At 40.9% G+C, this 27,011-nt stretch overlaps 1 protein-coding gene across 1 annotated transcript; it reads left to right on the top strand.

The window, feature by feature from the left end:
• The first annotated feature begins 29 nt into the window (after window positions 1-29).
• Cnot9 (CCR4-NOT transcription complex subunit 9) lies at window positions 30-27,011 on the top strand. Its single transcript, XM_042679128.1, has 8 exons — window positions 30-412; window positions 13,475-13,654; window positions 16,522-16,637; window positions 17,875-17,984; window positions 21,877-21,986; window positions 23,037-23,135; window positions 23,342-23,433; window positions 24,781-27,011. The coding sequence occupies exons 1-8, from the start codon at window positions 389-391 to the stop codon at window positions 24,947-24,949; spliced, it is 900 nt and encodes a 299-aa protein (XP_042535062.1). The 5' UTR covers window positions 30-388; the 3' UTR covers window positions 24,950-27,011.

Genomic DNA, 27,011 nt, shown 5'->3' with positions numbered 1-27,011 from the left:
AGCCCCTTTGGGCATGCGCAATCCTTGTCCTCCGGAGGCTGTTGGTATTTTTCCCGCCCTTCCCTGGCCTTTGGGTGGAAGGTCAGAGTTCACGCTTCCCCGGATGCCAGCTTGATTCCCGGGGAATATGCAGACCACCGTGTTGTCAACGTCCTCCTGGTCCGGAATCTTAAAAGGATAAAGAAAATGCCCTGGGGCTGTCCAATTGACTAGGCCGACGGCTGGAGGCGGGAATCTGTGTGGGCGGAGCTAGGGGTCAGAGGTCAGAGGTCTGCGAAGGGGGCGGAGCGAAGCGGATGGCGGCTCCTCTTCGGCTTCTGAGGCGCTGAAGCTGGGACGCGGGTCGGACGCGCCCAGCGGAGGAAGGAGAGCGGCGGCCGCTCCCAACATGCACAGCCTGGCGACCGCCGCGGTGAGTGTCTGGGCCCAGACGCCTCCTTGGCCCGGCGTTTCGGGCCTCTTCGCTGTCTCTGTGTCAGGCGTCGCGCAAGCTATTTCTGTCCCCAGCCCGCGAGGCCCGGGGCCCTGGGTGCTGTCCCCCGGCTGTGGTGGAGGCGGCCCCCGCTCTCCTCGCCGGTGCTTCTCACGGCCTCCCGTGCGTGCGGCACATTTCACTTCCCTCGTCAGCACTAGGCCTGGTCCCGCACCCAACGCGCCTCCTGCGCGGCCCCGGCCGGCCATTCATTGATTCATTGCGCTGAGCGACAGTTTGAGGGCGCCAGTTGTGTGCCGGGTGCCGGGCGCCCGCCGAGCGGACGGGAATTCCACGGTCAGTCCGGCGAGGCTCGTGCTCCTCGAACTCACCGCCCAGGCACATCCCAGTGGGAAGGACATGGGGATTCCAAGCTCAAGCCACTTGCTTTGCGGGGTGGAAAGCCAGAGAGGCCCAGAGAGCCTGCATAGTTACTGCGTCGGACTTAACGTTTCTCAGCGTTTAAAGCTCCTGTTACCAGCATGGTCTTAACTAGAAAGACGAGCCGGGTATTGTAATCCTGTGGTTTTCCATGGGCATTTAGGGAGTCTAGACTCCTCGCCGTGGTCTACCAGGCCCCTGTGTGTGATGTCCTTACCCACGTGTACGGCCTCGGTATTTGTCACACCTTTAGCTCCAACCAAAAGTACTTGTGCTTTTCTACTCCAGGGTTCCAGCTTTTTTTTTTTTTTTTTCTGATTAATTGGAGATGAGAGCCTTTTGGATTTGCCTGCCAGGGCTAGCTTCGAACCCGAGTAGCTAGGCTTAGAGGCGTGAGCCACAGGTGCCCAGCTTACGTTACTGATTGAAAGGCTGAAGATGAAAGAAGTGACCACTGAGCTTACTTAGCCGTAATCGGGAAAAGGATCATTTAGTCACCTGCCTCGGAAGGCTAGTTCCTTTAAAAAAAACAACAACAAAAACACAAGAAGTGATTGAAGGATTCAGTGTACTGAAATTACAATATCAGACAAAAATGATAAAATTACTAAGTAGGTCAGGAAAAAGCCTTAACATTAAGTGTACAAAATGAAAAATCCAGCTGAATGTGACTAAGCAGTAGGAAACATTGCTTCTTGAAATCTGATTCCTGTCAATTTGCTATTTCCAGAGACAGTATTCTGCCTCTTGTCACCATGTTTCTAAGTGTTTGTAATTAGTCTAAGTGAAAAAGTGTCCTTTATAGCTTTCAGTTAGGTGATTTAAATTTCCCTAGCTTTTTGTTCCTTCTTCCAAATTACAGCTATAATTTGAGAAGAGTCAAGTTGGAAGATGTGGTTGCTGCAGGTAGAGGACAGGCAAGTTAAACAAGGAAAATTCTTCCAAAATTGGTTTGTTGATCTCCCAAAATCTGATCATGTCCTTTCCAGAGTTTGTACTTTAATAACAAGCCACTCTTCCTTGTATCCCTACACTCTGCACCTACTTAATTCTTTTTATCTTCTGTTGCTTGGAACAGCCACTAAAAGAGTGTTATATTACTGATAGTACTCAGTACTCATTTCTTCAATTAAATTTACAATGCTTTATGTTAATTTAAATACTGATTTTTTTTCCCCTCCTGTGTCCACACTAGGGCTTGAACTCAAGGCCAGATGCTTTCTCTTAGCTTTTTCACTCAAGGCTAACACTACTACTTGAGCCACACCTCCACTTCCAGCTTTTAGTTGGTTAATTGGAGATAAGAGTTTCATATACTTTCCTGCCTGGGCTGGCTTTGAATCTTGGTCCTCAGATCTCAGTCTTCTGAGTAGCTAGGACCTCAGGCATGAACCATTGGTGCCTAACAAAAATTTCATTGTTTGAGCTAAAGGTGTGGCTCAAATGGTAGAGCACAGATGTGATTGAGCAAATCAAGTGAGAACAGGGTTGAGTTTAAGCTGTACCGGCAAAGCAACAAAATTTGAACTTTAGCCAGGTGCTGGTGGCTCACACCTATAATTCTACCTACTCAGCAGGCTGAGATGAGGATCACGGTTCAAAGCCAGCTTAGGCAGGAAAGTCCCTGAGGCTCTTATATCCAATTAACCACCAGAAAACCAAAGTGGAGCTGTGGCTCAGAGAGGTAGAACACTAGCCTCTAGCAAAAGGGCTCAGGGACCAGCGCCTAGGCCCTGAGTCCAAGCCCCATGACCGACAACAACAGAAAATTTAAACTTTTAAATGTACTTTCACTTCTTATACTGTTTGGACTACAGCAGTTCCAACAGGTCCTTTGTATCACTTATTGACTAGACTCTTCAGTGATGAGACTAAAACATAAAAAGTGAGCCACCTCCTCAATCCCTCATGCCTATCCCCAATGTCCTATGGTAATCTCTCTTTTAAAATAACAGGTAAAAAGCTGGGCGCTGGTGGCTCACGCCTGTAATCCTAGCTGCTCAGGAGGCTGAGATCTGAGGATCGCGGTTCAAAGCCAGCCTGGGCAGGAGAGACCATGAGACTATCTCCAATAAACCACCAGAAAACTGGAAGTGGCACTGTAGCTCAAGTGGTAGAGCGCTCGCCTTGAGCTGAAGAGCTGAGGGACAATGCCCAGGCCCAGAGTTCAAGCCCCACGACCAACAAAAAAAATAAAAATAAAAAATAAAATAACAGGTAAAGGGGCTAGGAAGGTGGCTCAGTGGTAGAGTGCTTGCCTTGCATGCATGAGGCCCTGGGTTTGATTCTTCAACACCACATAAGCAGAAAAAGCTGGAAGTGGTGCAGTGGCTCAAGTGGTAGAGTGGTCACCTTGAGCTGAAGAGATGAGGGACAGTGCCCAGGCCCAGAGTTCAGGCCCCGTGACCAGCAAAAAAAAAAAAGGGGGGGTCAGGTAAATTGTCCTCCCAGTTATAGATATAGAAAGTACTATTAAAAGGAGAATGTGATTACATGTGAATTTAGGATGCTGTTTACTAGGAGGGGATAGCACAGATAATGAAATAATTGGAGAAATAGCTTATTTAGACTGGAAATTATTATAATAGAAATGGTTAGTATAATAGACTCCTGTCATGAAATGTACCCTTTATATGTATATTTTTATTGCTGCCGCCACAGAGCATAATTTCCTTATTTTCCCCTATTTAATAAGGACAGAAATACAACACTAGAATATTCTAAAACTTAATGAGAGCCAAAAGCAGAGCTATGGCTTAAGTGTTAAAAACACTAGCTTTGTGCACAAAAGCTCAGGGACAGTGACCAGGCCTCAGGGCAAGTCCCAGGACACAGACACAGATATACACAAAAAATTAATAACAAAATGCTTAGTGGTTACCTAGGTACATTCAGTAAATAATTTGTTCTTGCCTAAGTAAAGTAACAGATTACTTTGTTATAGACCTTGGAGGTTCCTTCTTTTTGGATATTGCTAGTGAAACAGCTAAAATTAGACCTTTAGCAAAATGAAAGAGTTACAGTTTCAGGGAAATTTCCACTAAGTCCTCAAAAGAAAGATTAGGAGGCAAGACCACATGTAGCAAGATTGGAGTAGCTGAAGGCAGCTCCACTAGAGGGAGATGCATGAAGCTGTGAAACTTCCTTAGCTGCATTGGAGACATGAGGATGGAGATCCCAGGAACATGGATTGTCTGCTAGAGAAAGCTACAAGCAGAGAGTAGAGCCAGCCCTAGAGACTATGTGCACTACTGCCAACAAGGCCATATAGATGGGATTGCCTTTGCCTCTTTCAATTCATGTCCTGCCATTGTGTGTCTCAGATGCTAGATATGGAAGTATAGGATTTAATGTTTGTCAAGCTGAGTTTTGATCTAGCTTTGGTCCCATTTCTACCTTTTGTGTCTCCATTCTTCTCTTTTGGATAGAAATGTTTACTTTGTGCCATTGTACCTTATATTATATAATTTTTTTATTTTTTGTCAGTCATGGGCCTGGGCACTCACTGTCCCTGGGCTCTTCAGCTCAAGGCTGGCACTCTACCACTTGAGCCACAGCACCACTTCTGGCTTTTTGGTGTTTAATTTGAGATAAGAGGTCACAGAGCTTGGAGCTGGTGGTTCATGCCTGTAATCCTAGCTACTCAGAAGGCTGAGATGTAAGGATCACAGTTCAAAGCCAGCCTGGGCAGGAAAGTCTGTGAAACTCTTATCTCCAATTAACTACCAGAAAAATCAGAAGTGATGCTATGGCTCAAAGTGGTAGAGCACTACTAGTCTTGAGCTGAAGAACTGAGGGACAGCACCCAGGCCCAGAGTTCCAAGCCCCACGACTGACCACCACCCTCCCTCCCCCAAAAAAAAAAACAAAACAGAGGTCACAGAGTTTCCTGCTCAAGCTGGTTTCAAAACAGATTCCAGCCTCCTAAGTAGCTAGGATTACAGGTGTGAGTTTGAAATTTTGAGAAGTTATTTGTTACTGATAATTCTGACCTAATGAATGGATTAATTTCTTGATGGATTCATAATATGATGTCATTGTTGAGAGGTCGTAGAAAGAAAGAAGTGGAAACATTTGGAGGAAACAAATCACTGAGGGCTTGCTCTAGAAAGATGTGTCTTAAGTTACTTTGCTTCTGGCTACTATGAAGTGAGCAGCTTTCCTCTGCCATGCCCTTCCTCCATGCTGTTTCTTCCTTGCCACTGGTCTAAAAGTATTATAGCCAGTTGACCATGGAATGTGAGCCAAATAAGTTTTATCTCTTTAAAAATAGGGGAAGAGTGACAGGCGCCTGTGGCTCAGGCCTGTAATTCTAGCTACTCAGGAGGCTGAGATCTGAGGAGCTCGGTTCAAAGCCAGCCTGGGCAGGAAAGTCCATGAGACTCTTATCTCCAATTAACCACTAAAAAACCGGAAGTGGCTCTGTGGCTCAAGTTGTAGAACGCTAGCCTTGAGCTGAAGAGCACAGAGACAGCGCCCAAGCCCAGAGTCAAGCCCCACGACCGACCAAAAAAAAAAAAAAAATAGGGGAAGAGGGAGTGGCTGGTGGTAGAGTGCTTGCCCAGCATCCTGAAGCCTTGGGTTTGATTCCTCAGTACCACATAAACAGAAAAGGCAAGAAGTGATGATGTGGTTCAAGTGACAGAATGCTAGCCTTGAGCCAAAGAAGCTCAGGGACAGTGCCTAGACCCTGAGTTCAATCCCCAGGATTGGCAAAAAAAATAAAAAAATAAAGTTCTCTACTAGCCAGGTTCACTCCTGTAATCCTACTCAGGAAGCTAAGATCAGAGGATCTCCTTTCAAAGCCAGCCTGGGCATGAAAGTCCATGAGACTCTTAATCTCCAATAAATTACTGAGGAAAAAAAAAAAACAGAAGTGGTACTTGAGCAAAAAAAAAAAAAAAAGCTCAGGGACAGCGCCTCAGGACCCACAAAAAAAATTCTTTACTGATTTTCATTGGCAATTCTAACATTCCTAAATTCTTTTCTTTCATTGTTCACTAGTTACAATGGTATTGTTAATCATTTTTGTTGAAGCTAGGATATATTCACAGAGGCTCTCTTTGGCAAGTGGAGGAATCCTGTGCACTCCACAAGATCTAATTCTCTGTCTTATCCCAGATCTCTCATTGACAGTTTAGGCAAATTGTGTAACTTCTCTTTGCTTATATTTTTTTATTTTATAATGTTATGAGGATAATTAGGTTAATACTTTACTACTTTAAAAGTATTTTTTCTTAAAATGTCATTATATTGACATTCAAAGCTACATGTTGAGTACAGACTTGGGAAAATTACTTCTGTTTTAATCTAATCCATTTTTTGAAATTGTTACATATCAAGAAAACAAAAAGATACTCTTCTTTTTACGTAACTATTAGGATCTTTTAGAGATTAAGGACCAATTACCAGTACTATGTGTTTCTGACAATTGGAGTTAGCCATTGGTGACTCATTTAGATATATATCATGATTAAGCTAGGGGGAAAAAAACCTTAACTAAATATAAGATTCTCCTGCAATCCATCAGTACCACTTTTAGGCATCTATCTAGAATATTACAAGTCAGATACAGTAAAGACACTTGCACATCCATGTTCATTCCTGTACTACTCACAATAGCCAAGGTATGAAAACAATTCAAATTTCTACAATGGATGAGTGGATCAAGAAAATGTGGTACAGGGGCTGGGAAGGTGGCTCAGTGGTAGAGCGAATGCCTTGCATGCCAGAGGCCCTGGGTTCGATTCCTCAGCACCACATAAGCAAAAAGAAAAAAGCCGGAAGTGGCACTGTGGCTCAAGTGGTAGAGTGCTAGCCTTGAGCTGAAGAGCTGAGGGACAGCGCCCAGGCCCAGAGTTCAGGTCCCAGGACTGGACCCAAAAAAATAATCTTTGAACTGTATACTTAAAATAAATGTACTTACAATTTGTATGCAAATTATACCTCAATGAAATAAATTTTTTACTTTAAAAAGTAAATATATTTAATTTCTGAGATTTTAGAGCTAAGACTGGTTATTTAATACAGTATTCCACTTTAACCATGATAAAATCGAGGATTGGAAAGTTAAATAATTTCTCTTAAGCTATATAGTTCTAGAAATGGCTATACTATGTTTTGAAACCATTGGACCTCTCAATCCAATATGCATTCAACTTACATTTTTATGTTGTCACTTGGAAGTTTAGATCTTTCCTATTTTATAATTTAATAAACAGATTCTTAATTTTAGATCCATGATTGCATTGTAAGGAAACAGTTTCTTAGTGCAGTTTCTTAATACAGTTTTGCAATTGTATTTTTCTTTTTTTTTTTTTTTTTTGTCGTTGTGGGGCTTGAACTCTGAGCTTGGGCAGTATCCCTGTGCTCTTCAGCTCAAGGCTAGCACTCTGCCACTTGAGCCAAGGGCCACTTCCGGTTTTCTGGTGGCTAATTGGAGATCAGAGTGTCATGGACTTTCCTGCCCGAGCTGGCTTTGAATTGTGATCTCAGCCTCCTGAGTAGCTAGGGTTATAGGCGTGCGCCACCGGCGCCTGGCACAATTGTATTTTTCTTTCATGGATTCAATTCCTTGGTAGCACATAAATAAAAAAATAAATAAAATTAATTTATTAAGATAAAAAAAACTGTCCCTTTTTAAAAAAAAAAAAAGATTTGTGGTTTTCATTTGATTCTTTAGACCCAAAAAAGGGTCTAGACCATATCCATTGTTAATGTTTTAAAGTTAGATGATCTTCCAGTAGGCAAATCATACAGGTGAATTTGCTTATCTACTACTACTACAGGGCAGAATTGTGCTAGCTACTACCTTGACATCTGTATCAGCCACTGCCTCAGTAATTAAAGAGTTGTAGCACATCTGAACTAGGACTCTGCTTTATAGATGATCCTTTTTTTTTTTTTGAGCCTGGGTCTTATTATATTGCCCAAGTTAGTCTTAAGCTCCCAGCAATCTTCCTGCCTCAGCCTTCTAAGTAGCTAGGACTAGAAATACATGCTGCAGTGTCCTTTAAAAGGAATGGGAGAAGCCAGGTGCTGGTGGCTCAGGCCTATATAATTCTAAGTATTCAGGAGGCTTGGGTTCAAGGATCGCAATTCAGAACTAGCTGAGGTAGGAAACTGAGACTCTTATCTCTAGTTAACCATCAAAAAAGCTGGAATTGGATGTATGTCTCAAGTGGTACAACATTAGTTTTGGGAGAGGGAAAAACAAAAGCCTCGGGACAGCACACAGGTCCTGAGTTCCAGCCCCAGGTCTGGCACAAAAAAAGTACAAAACAGTTTCTGTTCTTCCTCACAGTGTTCCTTTTACTTCACTTCCTGTTTTAGAAAAAAAAAATAGTTTTTAGGTTCTTCTGGTTTTATAATCCTTGAAATTTAGAAGGAGAATATGATATGTTTTGAGTTTTTATTGTTATCTGCCAAATGAGAGTTAGGCTTTTGATGTTTGGGTTAGAAAAAGAGTTTGTCAATTGGTGATGAGTGAGGCTTTGTATTCAATCCCCAACAAGATAAAAAAAATTGTATTTGAATAAATTAATACATAGTTCAAACTATACAAATATTTTCCCTTTTCTAAAACTAGATTCCTATGTGTGCTATAAAATTGTGGTTGCCACAAACTAAATTAGTGCCCTCTTTCTCTTTGAGCCATAATTTGATGACATAATATATTCATAATGTATGTTAAACTATTTTCCTATCACTAAAATATTAAGTGCTTTGTAACCTCAATAGTTAATTTTCTCTTAACATTAGTGACATTATTCATGGTAGTGTTCTTTCAGATTCTGTTGAACTAAATAAGTTTTACCAAGATTTTTTTTTGGGGGGGGAGGGGTCCAGTTGTGGAGCCTGAACTCTGGGCCTGAGTGCTGTCCCTTAGCTCTTCAGCTCAAGGCTAGCGCTCTACCACTTGAGCCACAACACCACTTCCGGCTTTTTTCTTTTTGCTTATGTGGTACTGAAGAATCGAACCCAGGGCCTGATGCATGCAAGGCAAGCGCTCCACCACTGAGCCAACTTCCCAGCCCCAGTTTTACCAAGATTTTTATATATTCACTATCTTTATTGCCTAAGTTAAAGAAAATCATTTATTAGAAAATCATCTTTAAAGCCAGGCGCCAGTGGCTTACTCCTGTAATCCTAGCTACTCAGGAAGCTGAGATCTGATGCTCACAATTCAAAGCCAGCTTGAGCAGGAAGGTCCATGACACTCTGATCTCCAATTAGCCACCAGAAAACCAGAAGTGGAGTGGCCCGTGGCTCAAGTGGTAGCGTGCTAACCTTGATCTGAAGAGCTCAGGGACAGTACCCAGGCCCAGAGTTCAAGCCCCACAACCGACAAGAAAGAAAAAGAAAGAAAGATTAGCTAGAGCTAATCTTTTCTGACAGAAGAGAAGCAGTATTAGTGAAGAGGTTAAGCATGAATAGTGTCTGACAAAGTCAGTACTCTAGGTATTGACTCCTATTTTTATGTAAAAAGCAGTTGTATTTATCCCTGGATAGGTGGATATTCAGTTCTAGAATGCTATTAAATTGGTAGTGAAAATCAACAGAAATGACCAAAAAAAAAAAAAAAAAGAATTACAGATAGGCACTAAACTGCCCTACTCTTACTGAATGGTTGCAGAACCCATAACACCAAGATAGTGCCTGTGAGGGCCACATTAACACCCACCTGGTAGAGTGCTAGCCCACTTAAACCCAGGTTCATGGAGACTACAATATCCACCAATAGGTCACAAGTTGGAGTATTTCTTGAGGACTTGGTGATGGCCTTGGAACCCAAGTAATCACAAATCATTGGCCTTCCAGAGTACCAGCCCACTTCTAGGGACACCATTTCTTTTGCTGGTATTAGATCATCTTTGAAATGGAAATGTAGAGGGGTTAGACCTGGTTTACAAGAGTCATGGTGTGGAGGGATATCAAATGCAAGTTGCAGGCTGGCTCTTAATAGAAGTGATGGAGTGATAGTGGTGTAAGTATGACAAGATTTTGGGGAGGACTGGAAGGAATGAGTACTGATTAATCAGCATATATTGATGATGGAGCAGTATCTATGAAATCTCCTTTAGTTATTAGATTGTGAGTTGTTTTTTTTTCTTAAGAGACTGTCAGGGGAACTAAAACAAGTTTACCCTGTTTCTGGTGTGTGTGTGTGTTTCTGGTGTGTATGTGTGTGTACATACATGTGTATTTATATGTATGCATGCATGCCAATACTGGGGCTTGAACTCAAGGCCTGGGCACTGTCCCTGAGTTTTTAGCTCAAGATTAGAGCTCTATCACAGTTCCACTTCTGGCTTTTTGCTGGCTAATTGAAGATAGGAATTTCATGAACTTTGCTGCCTGGGCTAGCTTTGAACTAAGATCCTCAGATCTCAGCCTCTTCAGCAGCTAGGATTATAGCTGTAAACCAGTGCCTGGCTTTTAAGGTGTTGTAATGCTTTAAGATATTACTGTAGATAAACATACCCTTTCTTCTGGTAGCAATGACATTTCCAAAAATACTGTGGTCTTTAAGTGGGGAGCTTAGCTAACAACATAAAAAGGGTCATGTTTCAAGGGCACTGTTTTTGGAAGAGAGGGGAATTACCTTATTCTTTCAATCATATTATTGTAGGAGTATTTGATTCTTGAGGAATACTAGTGGGAATTACAAAACAGCTTTTAGCAGATTACTGTAAAAGAAGGCTTAAGTTGTATAATATTTTCAGCTGTAATTTGTGGTTCATTCTATGAGGCAAGTGGAGTAATAAGCATCAAACTAAAAGCTTATAATTAGGCTTCCATTTATAGAAGGACATTATTCAGGTTGGATAAAGTAAATTTGAGTCCATTTCAAAGTCTTTCTACTTCATTCTGTACTTCGCAAATACAGTTCTTTCTGTTTCTTGCCTTTCAATATCTGTGATGGGTAGGTTATCACTTCATCACCCTGAGGTATATTAGAAATATAGTTTAGAAAAGCATTAGGATATGCCATTTGAAAACTGGGTAAATTGAGCAAGGTAATTCATCTGTGTATTAGTGACGTCATTTGCAAGTATGGGTGACTTTAATACCCTTTTATTCTCCCTGATTTAGAGGAAATTATATGTGAGAATGTTGGGCATAGGGATAGAAATCATCCTGAATTTATTAGAAATTTATAGTTTAAAATGTAAGATAAATCATATAAAATAATATTTATCAAAATGAACTCTAGAAAATGAAAATGAAGCTTTTTCCTTTATTGCTTTGTTTTCTTTTGTTTTTTTTATTTATCTGCCTTTGAGGGAGGCATAATAATAGAAAAGGTAAACCAATGCAGCAGTGATACTCACTAGATAGTATGTGGAAAATGAACTGTAAAACTTGTGTGGGGCTAGGAATGTGACTTAGTGGTAGAGTGCTTACCTGCATGAAGCCCTGGGTTCAATTCCTCAGTACCACATAAACGAAGGGCTAGAAGTGGCACTGTGGCTCAAGTTGGTAGAGTGCTAGCCTTGAGCTTCAGAAGCTCAAGGACACTACCCAGGACTGGCAAAAACAAAAAACAAACAAACATAAAACCCACAACACTTGGGGCTGGGAAGGTGGCTCAATGGTAGAGCGCTTGCCTTACATGCTCGAGACCCTGGGTTCGATTCCTCAGCACCACATAAGCAAAAAGAAAAAAGCCGGAAGTGGCGCTGTGGCTCAAGTGGTAGAGCGCTAGCCTTGAGCTGAAGAGCTGAGGGACAGCGCCCAGGCCCAGAGTTCAGGCCCCACGACCGGACCCAAAAAAAAAAAAAAACCCACAACACTTGTGGTGGGGACAAATGGGAAAAACAGAGAGTACTCGTAAAGGAAGGAGTGACTTGATCCAAAAAGAAATGCACTCATTACCTGACTAATATAACTTAACCTTTCTGTATGTCATCTTTATAATTTATAATAAAAAATTTAAACAAAACAAAATTATGTAAGAGCCCTGTGCCAGTGGCTCATGCCTATAATCCTTGTTACTGAGGAGGCTGAGATCTGAGTATTGTGGTTCAAAGCCAGCTCAGGCAGGAAAGGCTGTGAGATTCTTTTCTCCACTAAACTACAAAAAAAAAGAAGAAGAAGAAGAAGTGGAGCTTTGGTTCAAGAGGTAGAGTGCTAGCCTTGAGCAAAAGAAGCTCAAGGACAGAGCCCAGGGCTTGAGTTGAAGTACCCAGGACTGGAACCAACAAAGAAAGAGTGTAAGTTAAGGAAGAATTTGTAATGTTTTTTTCTAGTCTACTATTTTATTTTCCAGATAAAACTAATTAAGAAACACAATTACAGTGCTGTTTGACAAACGTTGAAAATTAGAGAAATAAATTTAGAGGAAATGTTGTAAATCTTCAGCATAGTAGTGAAATCAAGTTCTATAAATCTATTTGTATAGTTCCTACATGAGTAATGATTGTCTCCAAAGGGATATAGATGGAGTATATACAAGAATCATAAGGAACAGCTTTTCCATATTTTGGAATTTGTTCCATGGAAGGGATGTCAGTAAGGAGGGACCAATACTGGACAGAGAGATTGTAATTTTTTTCTCTCTCTCAGCTATTAGAGGCATGTCGTTAAAATGTTTTAAGTATGAGGAATATAATTATTGTGTATAATGCATGAAACGCCTATATAGATACCCAGCCTTGGACATAACTACTGTTTACTTAGGTGTCCTTCTATGAATCTGGTATATAAATATGTGTGTATGCATATATTGTTGTTTCCTTTTTAGTTGCTTTTCATTTAGTATCTGTATATACTAATATGTAGAAAAGAGGTTTTTTTTAAAAGTGCTACATAGTATTGCATTATAAAGGTGTACTGAGATATATTTATCCTTTTTTTTTTTTGGTCAGTCATGGGGCTTGAACTCTGGGCCTGAGTGCTGTCCCCAAACATGTTAATTTCATTTATATCAAATGTATATATTCAGAAAAGCTCCTCTGAGGGGCTGGGAAGGTGGCTCAGTGGTAGAGCACTTGCCTTGCATGCATGAGGCCCTGGGTTTGATTCCTCAGCACCACATAAGCAACAAGAAAAAAGCCAGAAGTGTTGCTGTGGCTCAAGTAGTAGAGCGCTAGCCTTGAGCTGAAGAGCTGAGGGACAGCGCCCAGGCCCAGGGTTCAGACCCCATGACCGGACCCCAGAAAGAAAGAAGAAAGGAAGGAAGGAAGGGCTCCTCTGATATTTATGGCCAGTATATTCCCTCTAAGGAATAAGCACTATTAGCTACAGCGCCCAGGCCGAGTTCAGACCCCACTACCGGACCCCAGAAAGAAAAAGAAAGAAAGAGAGAGAGAGAGAGAAAGACTCTGATATTTATGGCCAGTATAGGCTGAGATGTGAGGTTTGAAGCTAGCGTGAGTAGGAAAGTCTGTGAGACTTTCATCTCCAGTTAACCACAAAAAGCCAGAAGTAGAGCTGTGACTCAAGAGGTAGAGTGCTAGCCTTGAGCACAAAAGCTCCGGGACTATGCCCAGGCCTAGAGTTCAAGCTCTAGGACTGGCCAGAAAATAAGAGAGGGCGGGGGGGGGGGGGGGTGGAGAAAAGGGAAGAGTTGGTTTAATTCTAATAAACTCACATTTACTTTACTGTTTCCTCCTGAAGCCTGTGCCTACTGCACTGGCTCAAGTGGATAGAGAAAAGATCTATCAGTGGATCAATGAGCTATCTAGTCCTGAGACAAGAGAGAATGCTTTACTGGAGCTAAGCAAGAAGCGAGAATCTGTCCCCGACCTTGCACCCATGCTGTGGCATTCATTTGGTACTATTGCAGCACTTTTACAGGTGAGTGTGTGTGTGTGTGTATCCCATGTTATTCAGCTATCTTCATCACACTTCTGTTTTCTTCTACCTTTGCTCAAATTATTTAGAAGATTTTAGAAGGATGATTCTTAAACATATTTTTATTATTATAAAAGTGATGTACAGAGTGGTTACAGTTAGTTACATTAAGTTGGGTAAAGAATCCATTTCTTTTTGGGCAGTGTCACTCCTCCCCTCACTTTCTTGTAAGAACCTATTTTAGAAAATTCTGTGGTATTGATTCAAATGTGGATCCTTGAATCCTACTCAAGAGATTCAGTTTAGTCAGTATGGGGTAGACCCTAAGATGTATCCTAAGATGTAAAGATGGATACATTTACAAGTAAAAAAAGAAAAAGTAACTGAGCCAGGTATTGGTGGCTCATGCCTGGCTGAAATCTAAGGATCAAGGTTCAAGCCAGCCCAGGCAGGAAAGTCCATGAGATTCTTCACCTCCAATTAACCAGAAATCCAGAAGTGTCACTGTGGCTCAAAGTTGTAGAGCGCTAGCCTTGAGCAAAAGAACTCAGGGACAGTACCCATAGACACTGAGTTCAAGCTTCACAACTGATCCCCCAAAAAAGTAACTTTGTTTCGGGCCAGATGATTTATTGATGAAGAATAAATTAATAAATACAATCTCCATATATTTAAGTAGTGGAATATTCACTTCTTAAAGTGTTGCCCCTAATTCCTAATTTGTGTGTGTGTGTGTGTGTGTGTGTGTGTGTGTGTATGTATGTGCGCGCGTGCATGCGTGCCAGTACTGTGGCTTGAACTATGGGCCTAAGGTGCTGTCGCTGAGCCTCTTTGTGCTCAAGGCTAGCACTCTGCCATGTGAGCACAGTTCCACTTATGACTATTTTTAGTAGTTTATTGGAGATAAGAGTCTCATGGGAACTTTTCTGCCAGGCTGGCTTCAAACTGCAATCCTCAGATCTCAGCCTCCTCAGTAGCTAGGATTCCAAGTGTGAGCTATCAGTGCTTAGCTAAGTGTGGAAGACTCTTATCTCCCATTAACCCCCAGAAAACTGGAAAAGGAGCTGTGGCTCAAAGTAGTAGAGTGCTAGCAGTGAGCAGAAAAGCTCAGGGACAGCACCCAGACTCTGAGTTCAAGCCCCATGACTGGCAAAAAAATAAAGTAAAACAAAATGAATTGTATTCACCAAATCACCAAATTTTGATAGAGAGTACATATATTCAATGTTGTTTGTATATATATGTAGATTCCTTGTCCTTATTTCTCCCTTTTTACAGTTGCTACCTCTCCAGTCTCAGACTTCCTTATAAGCCATTATATTTGAATTATTCTTCATTATAACTGAAAGCAGAATGCAGATAAAAGAGGAAGTTATAAAAAAGTAATTGTGGAAGTAGTCCTGTGGCTTAAGTGGTAGAGTACTCATCTTGAGCTGAAAAGCTCAGAAACAGTGCCCAGGCCTAGAGTTCAAGCCCCATGACCGACAGAAAAAAAAGGAATGACATATAAAGATGAGTGAAACTGATGAGCTATGACCCTTAATATGGGATGATTCATTGAACAATAAATAAATCCAAGTTTGCTTTAAAAAATTATAATAATTGTTCCTCATGTAAGAGACTGCAACTGCAAACTCTAAAGTAGAAACACTGGTAACCATACTTGTTCCTGTAGAAATATTCCTTAAATTTTTATTTTTTTTTTTATATTTTGCCAGTCCCAGGGCTTGAACTATGGGCCTGCCTGGCCACTGTCCCTTAGCTTCTTTTGTTCAAGACAAGCCAAGCATGCTGCCACTTAAGCCACAGCTCCACTTCCAGCTTTTTTGAGTAGTTTATTGGATATAAGAATCTCACATAGGGGTTGGGAAGGTGGCTCAGTGGTAGAGTGCTTGCCTTGCATGCATGAGGCCCTGGGTTCGATTCCTCAGCACCACATAAGCAAAAAGAAAAAAGCCGGAAGTGGTGCTGTGGCTCAAGTGGTAGAGCACTAGCCTTGAGCTGAAGAGCTGAGGGACAGCACCCAGTTCAGGCCCCATGACCGGACCCAAAGAAAAAAAAAGAAAGAATCTCACATAGGGCTGGGAAGGTGGCTTGGTGGTAGAGTGCTTGCCTTGCATGCATGAGGCCCTGGGTTCGATTCCTCAGCACCACATCAATAGAAAAAGCCACAAGGGGCACTGTGACTCAAGTGGTAAAGAGCTCCCCTTGAGCTGAAGAGCTGAGGGATAACGCCCAGACCCAGAGTTCAAGCCCCAAGACCAACCAAAAAAAAAAAAGAATCTCACATAGTTTTCCTGCCCAGGATGGCTTCGAACTGCGATCCTCAGTTCTCAGCCTCCTGAGTAGCTAGGATTACATGCATGAGCCATCAGTGTCAGGCTCTCCTAAGAATATTAAGTAGACTGTTGTAGTTAGTTGGTTATCTTTGTGATCAAAGGAATGAATATTATTTCTGTTCCTTTTTTTTCAATTTTGTGAATTTTTTTATTATTATGAAAATACCTACATAGGGGTTACAATTACATGGACAAGATAATGAGTGCATTTCTAATGAGTACATTTCTTCTTTCTTTGTTTCCCCTTCCCATCCCTTCCCATCTCCCACCCACCCACCCCACTTCCCCGCCAAAGTTGTAAAGTTTGTTTTTCAACATAACTATTTGTACATCTCATTGTTGCACTGGGTCCATCTGTATCCCTATTTAAACCATTTGTTTTTTCCCTTCCCCTCCACAATCTGTTCCTTTTTAGATGGTTTAGTTTTTGCAGGAAATAAGTTTGTCTTTGTGGTGTTTCTTCTGTAAAATGGTAACTATTTTTGTAATTAGCTATTTGTTGTTCATCTGATACTAATTTCCATTTTTCAGGAAATAGTAAATATTTATCCATCTATCAACCCACCCACCTTGACAGCACACCAATCCAACAGAGTTTGTAATGCTCTGGCATTACTGCAATGTGTGGCATCACACCCAGAAACCAGGTAAATGTATTAGTGAGTTGGTAGGGGAATATTTTATTGAATACGATTCTTTTGCTGAGTGATGAGAAACAGGACAGTATTATTGTATGTGTTTCTGTGTATGTGTGTCTGTGTTTTCAGTACTCTACTTTTTACCCACTCATAGCGATGAGTTTTTTTTCCTTTTCATTAGTTTAATGTGTTCAGTATTTTTTAAGTATTTCCATGTGTCTACTTATGTTTTTACTTGACAGTTTACATTCTACATTAAAGTCTGGTTTCAGCCTTGAGGGAAATGTGTTAAGTTTTAAAATGTAGCAGAATATAATTCCATACTTCCACATGGGAGTAATTTTAAAAATCAAAAAAATTGGAGCATAAGTAGATCAAACTGATTTAATGATTTGCTAGTATTTTAGAGAGCAAAAAATACTGCTTAATTATACTAAAACTGTTCCATAGCAGCGATTCAAGCCTAAGTATAAAATCAGCTTCTTCTACAAATGAAAGTTAACAGAACAGTGTAAAAAGTTCAAAAATAGGCCAGGCGCCAGTGGCTCATGCCTGTAATTCAAGCTATTCAGTAGACTGAGATCTGAAGATCACAGTTTGACGCTAACCCAGGCAGAAAAATCCCCTAGTAGCATTTTACCTATTTTTTAAAATTCAAAGTTGGATATTGTAATTAATTTTTAAAATACTTGGTGCTGGGCTGGGAAGGTGTCTCAGTGGTAGAGTGCTTACCTGGCATGCATGAGGCCCTGGGTTCGATTCTTCAGCACCACAGAAGCAGAAAAAGCCAGAAGTTGGCACTGTGGCTCAAGCTGAGGGACAGCGCCCAGGCCCAGAGTTCAGGCCCCACATTGGACAAAAGACAACAAAAAAAAAAATACTTGGTGCTGATTATAGCCTTAAGCATCTTAGCCTGGACTAGTTTTATTCAACATTGTCATCATTGACGTTTTGGGTGGAAAGATGAAGACAGCTTACTGCTAATTATACTCTCCTAGTTATCCAGTGGCCTCTGTCCATTGGATGCTAATAGCCCTCAACATTTCTTTCTTCTGGCAGCTAAAAGTACCTCTAGATTTTGCTACATGTCTACTAGAGGACAAAACTAATCCATCTGAGAATCTTTCCAAAAGATTGCTTGCTCTGCTAATATTTAGGCCTTACAGATGATTGGAAATTTCAATATTCAAGATACTTAGAAATTAACCTTGTGCTTTGAAAGTGACTTTTTTTTCTTCTCTTTCAGGTCAGCTTTTCTTGCAGCACACATCCCACTTTTTTTGTACCCCTTTTTGCACACCGTTAGCAAAACACGTCCCTTTGAGTATCTTCGGCTTACAAGCCTTGGAGTTATTGGTAAGTTATTAATTTTTTTTTTTGCAAGCCTGAAATTGTAATTCACAGTAGTGGTTTAAGCTGGGCATTACTTGTTTTTTCTTGTTCATTTTCATCTTTGAAGTCTTCTCATTCACTAATATATTAATTTATAAAAACATGGTAACTCTTATTAAGCACCATTCTAAATGTTAGCAGGCTTTGGGGATCAATATTTAGGATTCAGTTCAGTTTATATATAAGTAGGAAGAGTAAAGATAAGAACTTTATTTAAAACAATATTATATGACAGGAACAAGAATTTAAATTCCGACTTTATTCTTTTGTTTATTTTTTATGGTTTTTCTCACTTCTGAAATTCTCAGGTTTTCTCCATGGCTTTAAGGATGTACCATCTGCTATTTCATCTAATTAAACTTTTTCATGATCAAATTAATGTTTGTATGTTCATTTAGTATGGAAGATAAATGTAAAATACATTTCACTCAAGAAAATATTTAGGCTGGGTGCCAATGGCTCCTGCCCGTAATCCTAGCTATTCCAGAGACTGAGATCTGCACTGTAACATTCCCCGTGAGATTCTTATCTCCAATTAACCACTCAAAAAGTGGAAGTGGAGCTATGGCTCAAAGTAGTAGAGCAATAGCCCTGAGCAAAAGAGCTCAGGGACAGAGACCAGTGCCTGAGTTCAAGCTCCACAACCAATAAAAAGATAGAAAGTAGTCACTTCAGATCTTAGACTGCTGGATAAAGAACTAACTTTGGTCTTACAAAATATAATACATTTGATGAGACATGCCTGTGATCCCAGCTACTCAGGAGGCAGAAAATCAGGAGGACCATGACTTGAAGCCTACCTAGGCAAAAACTTGGCAGGACCTCTATCTTGACCAGTAGTTGGCAGTCATGGTACATACTTGTCATTCTAACTATGAGGAAGATGTAAATAGATTCAGGTTGAGGCCAGGCCGGGCAAACAGTAATTTTAAAAATTAACAAAAGCAAAAGAGACTGCAGGTGTAGTTTAAGATGTAGAGCATCTGAGTTCAAGCCACCAAAAAAAAAAGAATACATAACAAGGTTTATTTCCAAATCACTCTTCCATGTTTTGTAGTTTTTGTTTAGAAACTGACTAAAGAAGAATATTGATTATATACACTTTGTTTTGTTAGATTATTTTTATCTTCAAAATATAGTCAATACCTGTGATTATAAACCATGAATTAGGAATTATAATTGTTAAATTGGCTATTTCTCAAATACAGTCTATTCTACAGTTTGTTGGTGGTGGTCATGATTTTGTTTTTCTTGAGACAGGTCCCACTGTGTAGCCTAGAGTAGCCTACAACTCACAATCTTCCAGTCTTAGCCTCCTTCCCTAATACTTGGATTATGAGCATGAGCCACTACACCTAATTCTTAACCAGAACTTCATATATTTCAAATGAAAAAAGGGAGGGAACTATAAGTTGCTAGGGGAAAAGTCAATAAAATTTGTAAATTTCTAACCAGACTAACCAAGGTAGGAAAAAAAGGCATAAATTACAAATAGGAATAAGGAGGGTACATTATTACAGATTCTACTGTCACTAAAAGGATAAAGGAGTTTTTGCTAACAACTGTGCTTAAAAATTGACAACTAGCCAGGTGCTAGTAGCTCACGTCTGTAATCCTAGCTACTTAGGAGGCTGAGATCTGAGGGTTACAGTTCAAAGCCGTCCCTGGCAGGAAAGTCCATGACACTTTTATCTCCAATAAACTACCAGAAAACTGTAAGTGCTGCTGTGGCTCAAGTGGAACACTCACTTTGAGCTGAAGAGCTCAGGGACAGTGCCTGGACCGAGAGTTTAAGCCCCACTGCCGACAAAAAAAAAAAAAGACAACTAGCAGCTTTTTTTTTTTTTTGTCGGTCGTGTGGCCTGAACTCTGGGCCTGGGCACTGTCCCTGAACTCTTCAGCTCAAGGCCAGCACTCTACCACTGAGCCAACCTTCCCAGCCCCAACTAGCAGCTTTTGATGACTCACACCTGTAATTCTAGGTATTAGGGAAGTTGAAATGTAAAGATCGTAGTTCAAAGCCAGCCCAAGCAAGAAAGCCCATTCAATTCTTATCTCCAATTAACCACCAAAATGTTGGAGATAGAACTGTTGTTCAAGCCCCAGTACTAGCAGACACAAAAAATTAACAACTAAATTGAAATAGAATTTTTTTTCTTGCTTTCAAACAAAGTCTATATATCCCAGTTTGACTTTTCTGCCTTAACTTTCCCCAGTATTGGGATTATAGACATGTATCATCATGCCTGGTTATCAGATTTTATAATTTGTAATACTGGTATTTGAATTTTGTATTTGGTAAGCAGGCATTCTGCTGCTGAGCCAAGCCTGTAGGGCACCCCACCCAACCCCCTTTTTTTTTAATTGTGCTATTTTGAGATGAGGTTTTCCTCTTTACTCTAGGATGCACCTACCCAGAGTATTTTAGGCTTTCTACTACTGTTACTGAGATTAACAGGTACATAATACTACACCTACCTTCTTCACTGAGATGGAATTTTGTAAAACATTTTTGTCCAGGCTGGTCTGGACCTGCAGTTCTTCCAATCTTGGCCTCCCATGTAGCTGGGATGACAGGCTTCTGCCACTGCAACTGGCTATTAGTTTGAGAGAGGGGATCTCAAGAACTTTTTATCCAGGCTGTTCTTAAACCATGATTCTCCTGAATTTAGCTCTTGAGTAGCTAGGATTATTGATGTGAGCTACCAGCACCTAGCTAGAAAATTATTTGAAAGACATTATTTGCCAAATTATAGTTCAAAAATAATACTTGGAATATTTTTATTAATTTATTGTCATGGGGCTTGAACTCTGGGCCTGGGCACTATCCTTCAGCTCAGGGCTCTACCATTTGAGCCACAGAGCCACTTCCGGTTTTCTGGTAGTTTTGGAGATAAGACTTTTCCTGCCTGGGCTGGTTTAACCGAGATCCTCAGATCTAAGGCTCTTGAGTAGGTAGGATTACAGGCATGATCAGGACTGGGAAGGTGGCTCAGTGGTAGAGCGCTTGCCTTGCATGCTTGAGACCCTGGGTTCGATTCCTCAGCACCACATAAGCAGAAGAAAAAAAAAGCCAGAAGTGCCGCTGTGGCTCAAGCCTTGAACTGAAGAGCTGAGGGACAGCGCCCAGGCCCAGAGTTCAGGCCCCATGACCAGACCCAAAAAAAAGAAGAAGAAAAAGGATTACAGGCATGAGCCACCGGTGCCCAGCTGAATATATATATTTTTTTTGGGGGGGGGAGGGGGTCCAGTCATGGGGCCTGAACTCTGGGCCTGGGCGCTGTCCCTCAACTCTTCAGCTCAAGGCTAACACTCTACCACTTGAGCCACAGCGCCACTTAATACATTGACCCTAAAATTTTCATAGAGAAGCAAAAGAAATGATCCTTGTATGTGTCAGTTCTATGACTTAAACATGGGTCTGATATTTCTTTTTCATTTGGGTTTTTTGTTTTGTTTTGTTTTGCCAGTCACGGGGCTTGAATTGGACGCTGTTCCTGAATTTCTTTTGCTCAAGGTTAGCACTCTATCACTTGAGCCACAGCACCACTTCTGGCTTTTTCTGAGGAATCAAACCCAGGGCTTCATGCATACTAGCCAAGCACTGTACCACTAAGCCACACTCCCAGCCGAGGGCCTCATGTTTTTCTAGGCTTTTTACTCAAGGCTGGCACTACTATTGGAGCTGCACCTCCAGTTCCATGTTCCTCTTCTTTTACATTTATGAATCTGATTCCCTGACATAGAAACTAGTTTGTATGTTATGTTACTTAAATTCTGCAACTCACTTAGTAATCAATATAAATTTAACTGGAAAACTTTACTTAGTGATTTTGTTTCTGTATATTTTGTTTAGGGGCCTTGGTGAAAACAGATGAGCAAGAAGTAATCAACTTCTTATTAACAACAGAAATTATCCCTTTGTGTTTGCGCATTATGGAATCTGGAAGTGAGCTTTCTAAAACGGTATGTGCTTTAAACAGTTTATCTTTTGACTTCAGCTGCTTCTTTGTGGTCTTGGAACATTTCTTGCCATTTTTTGGCATTTTGAAACATATAAAGATATCTTTTGTCTTTTGAAGAAAAATTCTTATAAAAGGATCATTTTGTAAAAACCCAGACTATGGAGGTTGAAATGGGAAAATACCTAGTTTGAGGCTAGTTGGAGCTACACAAGCAAGACCCTGTCTTAATACAGAAAAGAGAGAGAGCAGGTTAAACACTAAATTTCTTCCTTTTCTATGAACTTACATCTCTACAAGTAAACTGTCAGGTTATTATTTATTTTTCTGAGAATTTTGTTGTCATATCTTTATTGTTTTCTGATACTTGAATGTGCAGTGAAGTCTTAGCCAGCCTAATTTTTTGTGTGTGTGAAATAAAAAGATCAAATAGTACATATATACAAATAAAAGGAAGTTTCCTCCTTTCTCAGCCTCTCAGTTTTCCTCAGCTACCACCTTCTTATAAAAAGCTGATGACTCCTGAAACTTACCCTTTTAGGTAAAATGAGAATAATGGGTTTTATTGGGGAAAATACAGTATGTAAAGCCTTTAGAACAAACCCTCACAAAGCCAGGTGCCAGTGGCTCATGCCTGTAATCCTCTAAATACTCAGGAAGCTGAGATCTGAGGATCTCAGTTCAAACCCAGCCCTGGCAGGAAAGTCTATGAGACTCCTATCTCCAATAAACCACCAGAAAACAAAGTGTCACTGAGTCTCAAGTGATAAGAGTACTAGCCTTGAGCTGAATTGCTCAGGGACAGCGTCCAGGCCCAGAGTTCAAGCCCCATGACCACCAACAACAACAACAAAAAACCTCACACATAGTAATGTTCAATACAGTAGTGTTTATTATTTATTATTAACTCTTTGTACTATGTGCGTATAGTTGAAAAAAATTGTTATCTACAGAGTTCTCTGCTATCTCAATCACCAAATGATAATGCTTAGGAAAGTGGGTAGACAGTTGAACAGAAAGTATGAGTAACTCTTAGGACTTCTCTTTATTCCAGGTTGCCACATTCATCCTCCAGAAGATCCTCTTAGATGACACTGGTTTGGCTTATATATGTCAGACATATGAGCGTTTCTCACATGTTGCCATGATCTTGGTAAGTTCTTTCATATATTCTTTATAACTTACTTAGGACTGCATAGCTTAGTCTGTTAGCAATTAGCACTAGGCAGCTCTAGTTTTCTAACTAGAAATAACAATAATTCTTAGGTGTTCTGACCTCTGATATCAATTAAAATTATTTTATAGTTCTTTTGTGTGTTTTTTTTTCCCCTTCCCCTCTCCCTATTTGGGGTGAAACAGGGTAAAATGGTCCTGCAGTTATCCAAAGAGCCTTCTGCCCGTCTGCTGAAGCATGTAGTAAGATGTTACCTTCGACTCTCAGATAATCCCAGGTAAACATTTAAGGATTTATAGGACTTCAGGGAAATACTCTTCTGAATATGTTTTTCAACTTTTTGTATATATTCACCTATATGCACGTAGTTATAGACAGATAGGTCTATGTATATCTTTAGGACAGAGAAAAGAAAAAACTTCCGTCTTGTACCGAAAAAAACCCAACTTTTCAAAATCTGTAGTGGTAAGTTTAAAATCTACCAAAGTTGTATCTTCCCATTGTAACTTTCTATCCTACTCTAAAATTACAAAGATGAGACAATTCTAAGGGAAGCCTTATTACGCATTACTTGTATGGTTTGAGCTGCTGTTGCTGCTCCAAGTGAACAGAAATAGAAGTATACTTTCAAAGATCTCTCAGAAAGTACCGTAGCCCAAAGGACTCTTAAATTGTATTTCCAATCTTCTGATTCCTGTAAGGTCTTTCAGCTAATTATTTTATTTCCCTACATTCTTAGTGTTTCTGCCAAAATCATACATTGTAGGTATAATGCATTTTAGAAATGTTTGACCTTTGCTTTGTAAATCCATAATTTATGCTGAAAGCTACTTGCTCATATTCTGCCAAGCCACATGATGGAGTTGTTTTTGTATTCCTAAGAATGAGGATCACTTGATTTAATGTGAACTCAGTCTCCTGCCAGTTGGGTTATTGTAGCCCTACGATTTTGTCCACACATTCTTCAGTGATTCCTGGTTTTGCCAAAGTTTCTAAGCTATAACTTAGTGTAGAATAGTCCTATCCAGAGTTAACATCTATCTGGCACTGGTAGCTCATGCCTGTAATCTTAGCTACTCAGGAGGCTGAAATCTGAGGATCATGGTTCGAAGCCAGCCCAAGCAGGAAAGGCCCTCAGATTCCTTTCTCCAATTAACCACCAGAAAACCCAAGATCTTAAAATATAAAACTGAAGCACATTGTGTAAAGACATAAACTGATAAGCTAGGGGTAGAATTAAAACCCATTGATTTGTCATATAAGTGAGATACCCTATCTGCTATTGTACTGATTTTTTTAATGTTCTATTTGCTATAACCTATCTATTCTAAAAAGAATTTTTGGTAGTGCTTACTGTAATAAATCAGAAAGCAGTTTGAGATAGTGAGCTATTGAATGATTTTATTTCACTTTGCTTTTACATGGAATTCTGCATTGAGGCATCATAGAGATCTCTGAGCCTAATAGAGGCTTTGGAGAATTTGATGACTTCTTAACGTAACTTGATGGAAGCATAGATTCCCAGGATACTGTATATTTATGGCTAAGAAGGGGCTCATTCCCAGCCCCAAAATGTCAGTTTATTTGTTGGTCTCCCTGGTTGGTTTGTTTGTTTCTGATGTAGGGCACGTGAAGCACTCAGGCAGTGCCTCCCTGACCAGCTGAAGGACACAACCTTTGCCCAGGTGCTAAAAGATGACACCACCACAAAACGCTGGCTTGCACAACTGGTGAAGAACCTGCAAGAGGGCCAGGTCACCGATCCCCGGGGTATCCCTCTACCCCCTCAGTGATCCTTCCCTGTCCCCTACCACTCCTCCCCCAAGTTGGGGAAGGGAAGGGGATCCTACAAGGAAAACAGCTCAGGTTTTATCGCCAACCCGGAGTAGACAACCTCAATATTGAACCGCACTGGAGAAAAGGGGCAAGGTACCCTTGCTGAGGTGTATAGGCTGCCATCAGGCTGCCTTGAGGACCTGGGCTCCCTATGCTACTCCCAGGAAATGGGCTCCTGACACAGCAGTCCGAAATCACAGCCCCAGAAGGGTGTCAACACCAGCAAATGCTGTATTTGCAGCATGCCCAAGATGACCCTGATCCCCAGCCTCTACCTAGCCACTGGTAGAGAGGAGAGACAGTGGTTATAGCAGCAGAACTCTAGGCATGGTGAGCGCCTGGGACCAAGCCATGTGGCGTTTTTGTTTTTGTTTTTTACTTTGCCTTCCTGGAAGACTCAAGATGTGTCTCTTAATTCTCTCTCTCAGTATTTGTTTACTTTGGTTTTGTTTTAATCTCAGAGAGAGGTGTGTTTAGTGGACACAGCTGTAATTTTCAGCAAAACTTTGTCAATTGGCACTGTTTACAAGTCTATTAGCTGCATAAGCTCAATAAAAAGTTGGTCTGGGCATTACATCCCCTCTGGCAGGCCAATAGCTGCATCGAGCTGCTGGGAGAGATGGGAGGCAGGGGAAAGATATAAAGCCAAAGGACAGCAGGAACCCTCCGCCTGTTTCCCTCCTCCCATTCTTCTACTTTCAGTCCTGGATTCCATGAGGACCCTAACCTTGTTTCTGGCTTTAGCTGCTAGCTTTTTTCAAATCTTAGTGCTTTTCCCCTTTTTCACTTTCCTCCTATTAAGCTTACAACAGACGTCTTAATTCATCCAGCCATTGAAAGGGTATTTGTATTAAGGCAGAAGGGATAAAGGATCGTTTTCCAATCCAAGACCTCAAAGATATTTCCCAAATGTCTTTTAAAAGGGCAGCACATGGGATTAAGATGATAAGCTACCTGATCACATTTTTTAGTGTGAATTTTCGTAGCGCCATCTCTTCATGATTATACTTGAAGCAGTATTAGTTGAGTTTATTTTATTCAAATATAAGATGAAGGGCTGGACTCAGCTTACTCAATCTTTTTTTGTTGTTTTCTTTTGACATGTTTTCTTTCAGTCTGTGGAAATTACAGAGATGCCACTAAAATATTCTTCACTTGTTTGTATTGTATTGGACAATTCCTCTCCCTTTTCTACAGGCTTGACTATACTCCAGTGCAACCCTTCCCCTGTTAGCACCTGCTCTCATCCTCACCTCTGAAGATGGAATTGCTGATCCAATTGTAGAGAGGAACTAAGTCTTTTATGTGCACATCTCACATGTGTGATATGTCAGACAAGTTTAAGAAGGGGCCATAAGGGGCAAGCTCAGATAAACTTGCAGAGGCAGTTTTGCCAACCCAAGGGCTCTTTCAAGCCGACTTTCAGAAAGGGAGTCGGCCTTGTCAGTTGGCTTCTGTCTCTAGAGCCAGGAAAGTAGTAACTTAGTAGCCTAGATGTAAGAAGGGTAGAATAAGCACTTATTCCCTTGCCTTCCAAAATGAAGAGGAGAACCAAGCCAGCTCTCGATCTGAAGAGGAGAGGTCTTGGAGAAAGCAGAGATGAGCATCGACTGGATAGACGTCTTGACTCCTTCAGCCCATAGCCTAATGTGGCAAGTCCAACTAGGCTAACCTGATTTTTGACAGCCACCTTCCTGCTGAGCCAAAGTTTTCTCATTACCCCTCTACAGGGGAAACAGCTGAGGCCCAGGGCCTTGCTCCCTGGAAAATTCTCTCTCCATCTCTCGGTGCACTGGCCATCTTACTGTGCCAATGGTGTCTTAATTCTTGCCCATCTATTCTCAGCTGGCCTTGGAACCCACACAGGAGTGGGTGGGGGAGGGGTGTAATGGGTATTCCTTGTGGTTGGTCCTGATGTGTGTATTATATAGAGACCCCTCCCCTTTATTTTGTGTTTTCCATCCTTTTCACTCCCTCAACAGGATTGAAATAAAACATGCTTCTGGTTTTGTAAAAATA

This window comes from Dipodomys spectabilis, unplaced genomic scaffold (genome assembly GCF_019054845.1).
Source record: "Dipodomys spectabilis isolate Male_0828 unplaced genomic scaffold, ASM1905484v1 ptg000051l, whole genome shotgun sequence".
In the NCBI taxonomy this organism is placed as follows: domain Eukaryota; kingdom Metazoa; phylum Chordata; class Mammalia; order Rodentia; family Heteromyidae; genus Dipodomys; species Dipodomys spectabilis.
The sequence above is the reverse complement of the archived record's forward strand: the minus strand, read 5'-3'. Positions and strand labels throughout refer to the sequence as shown.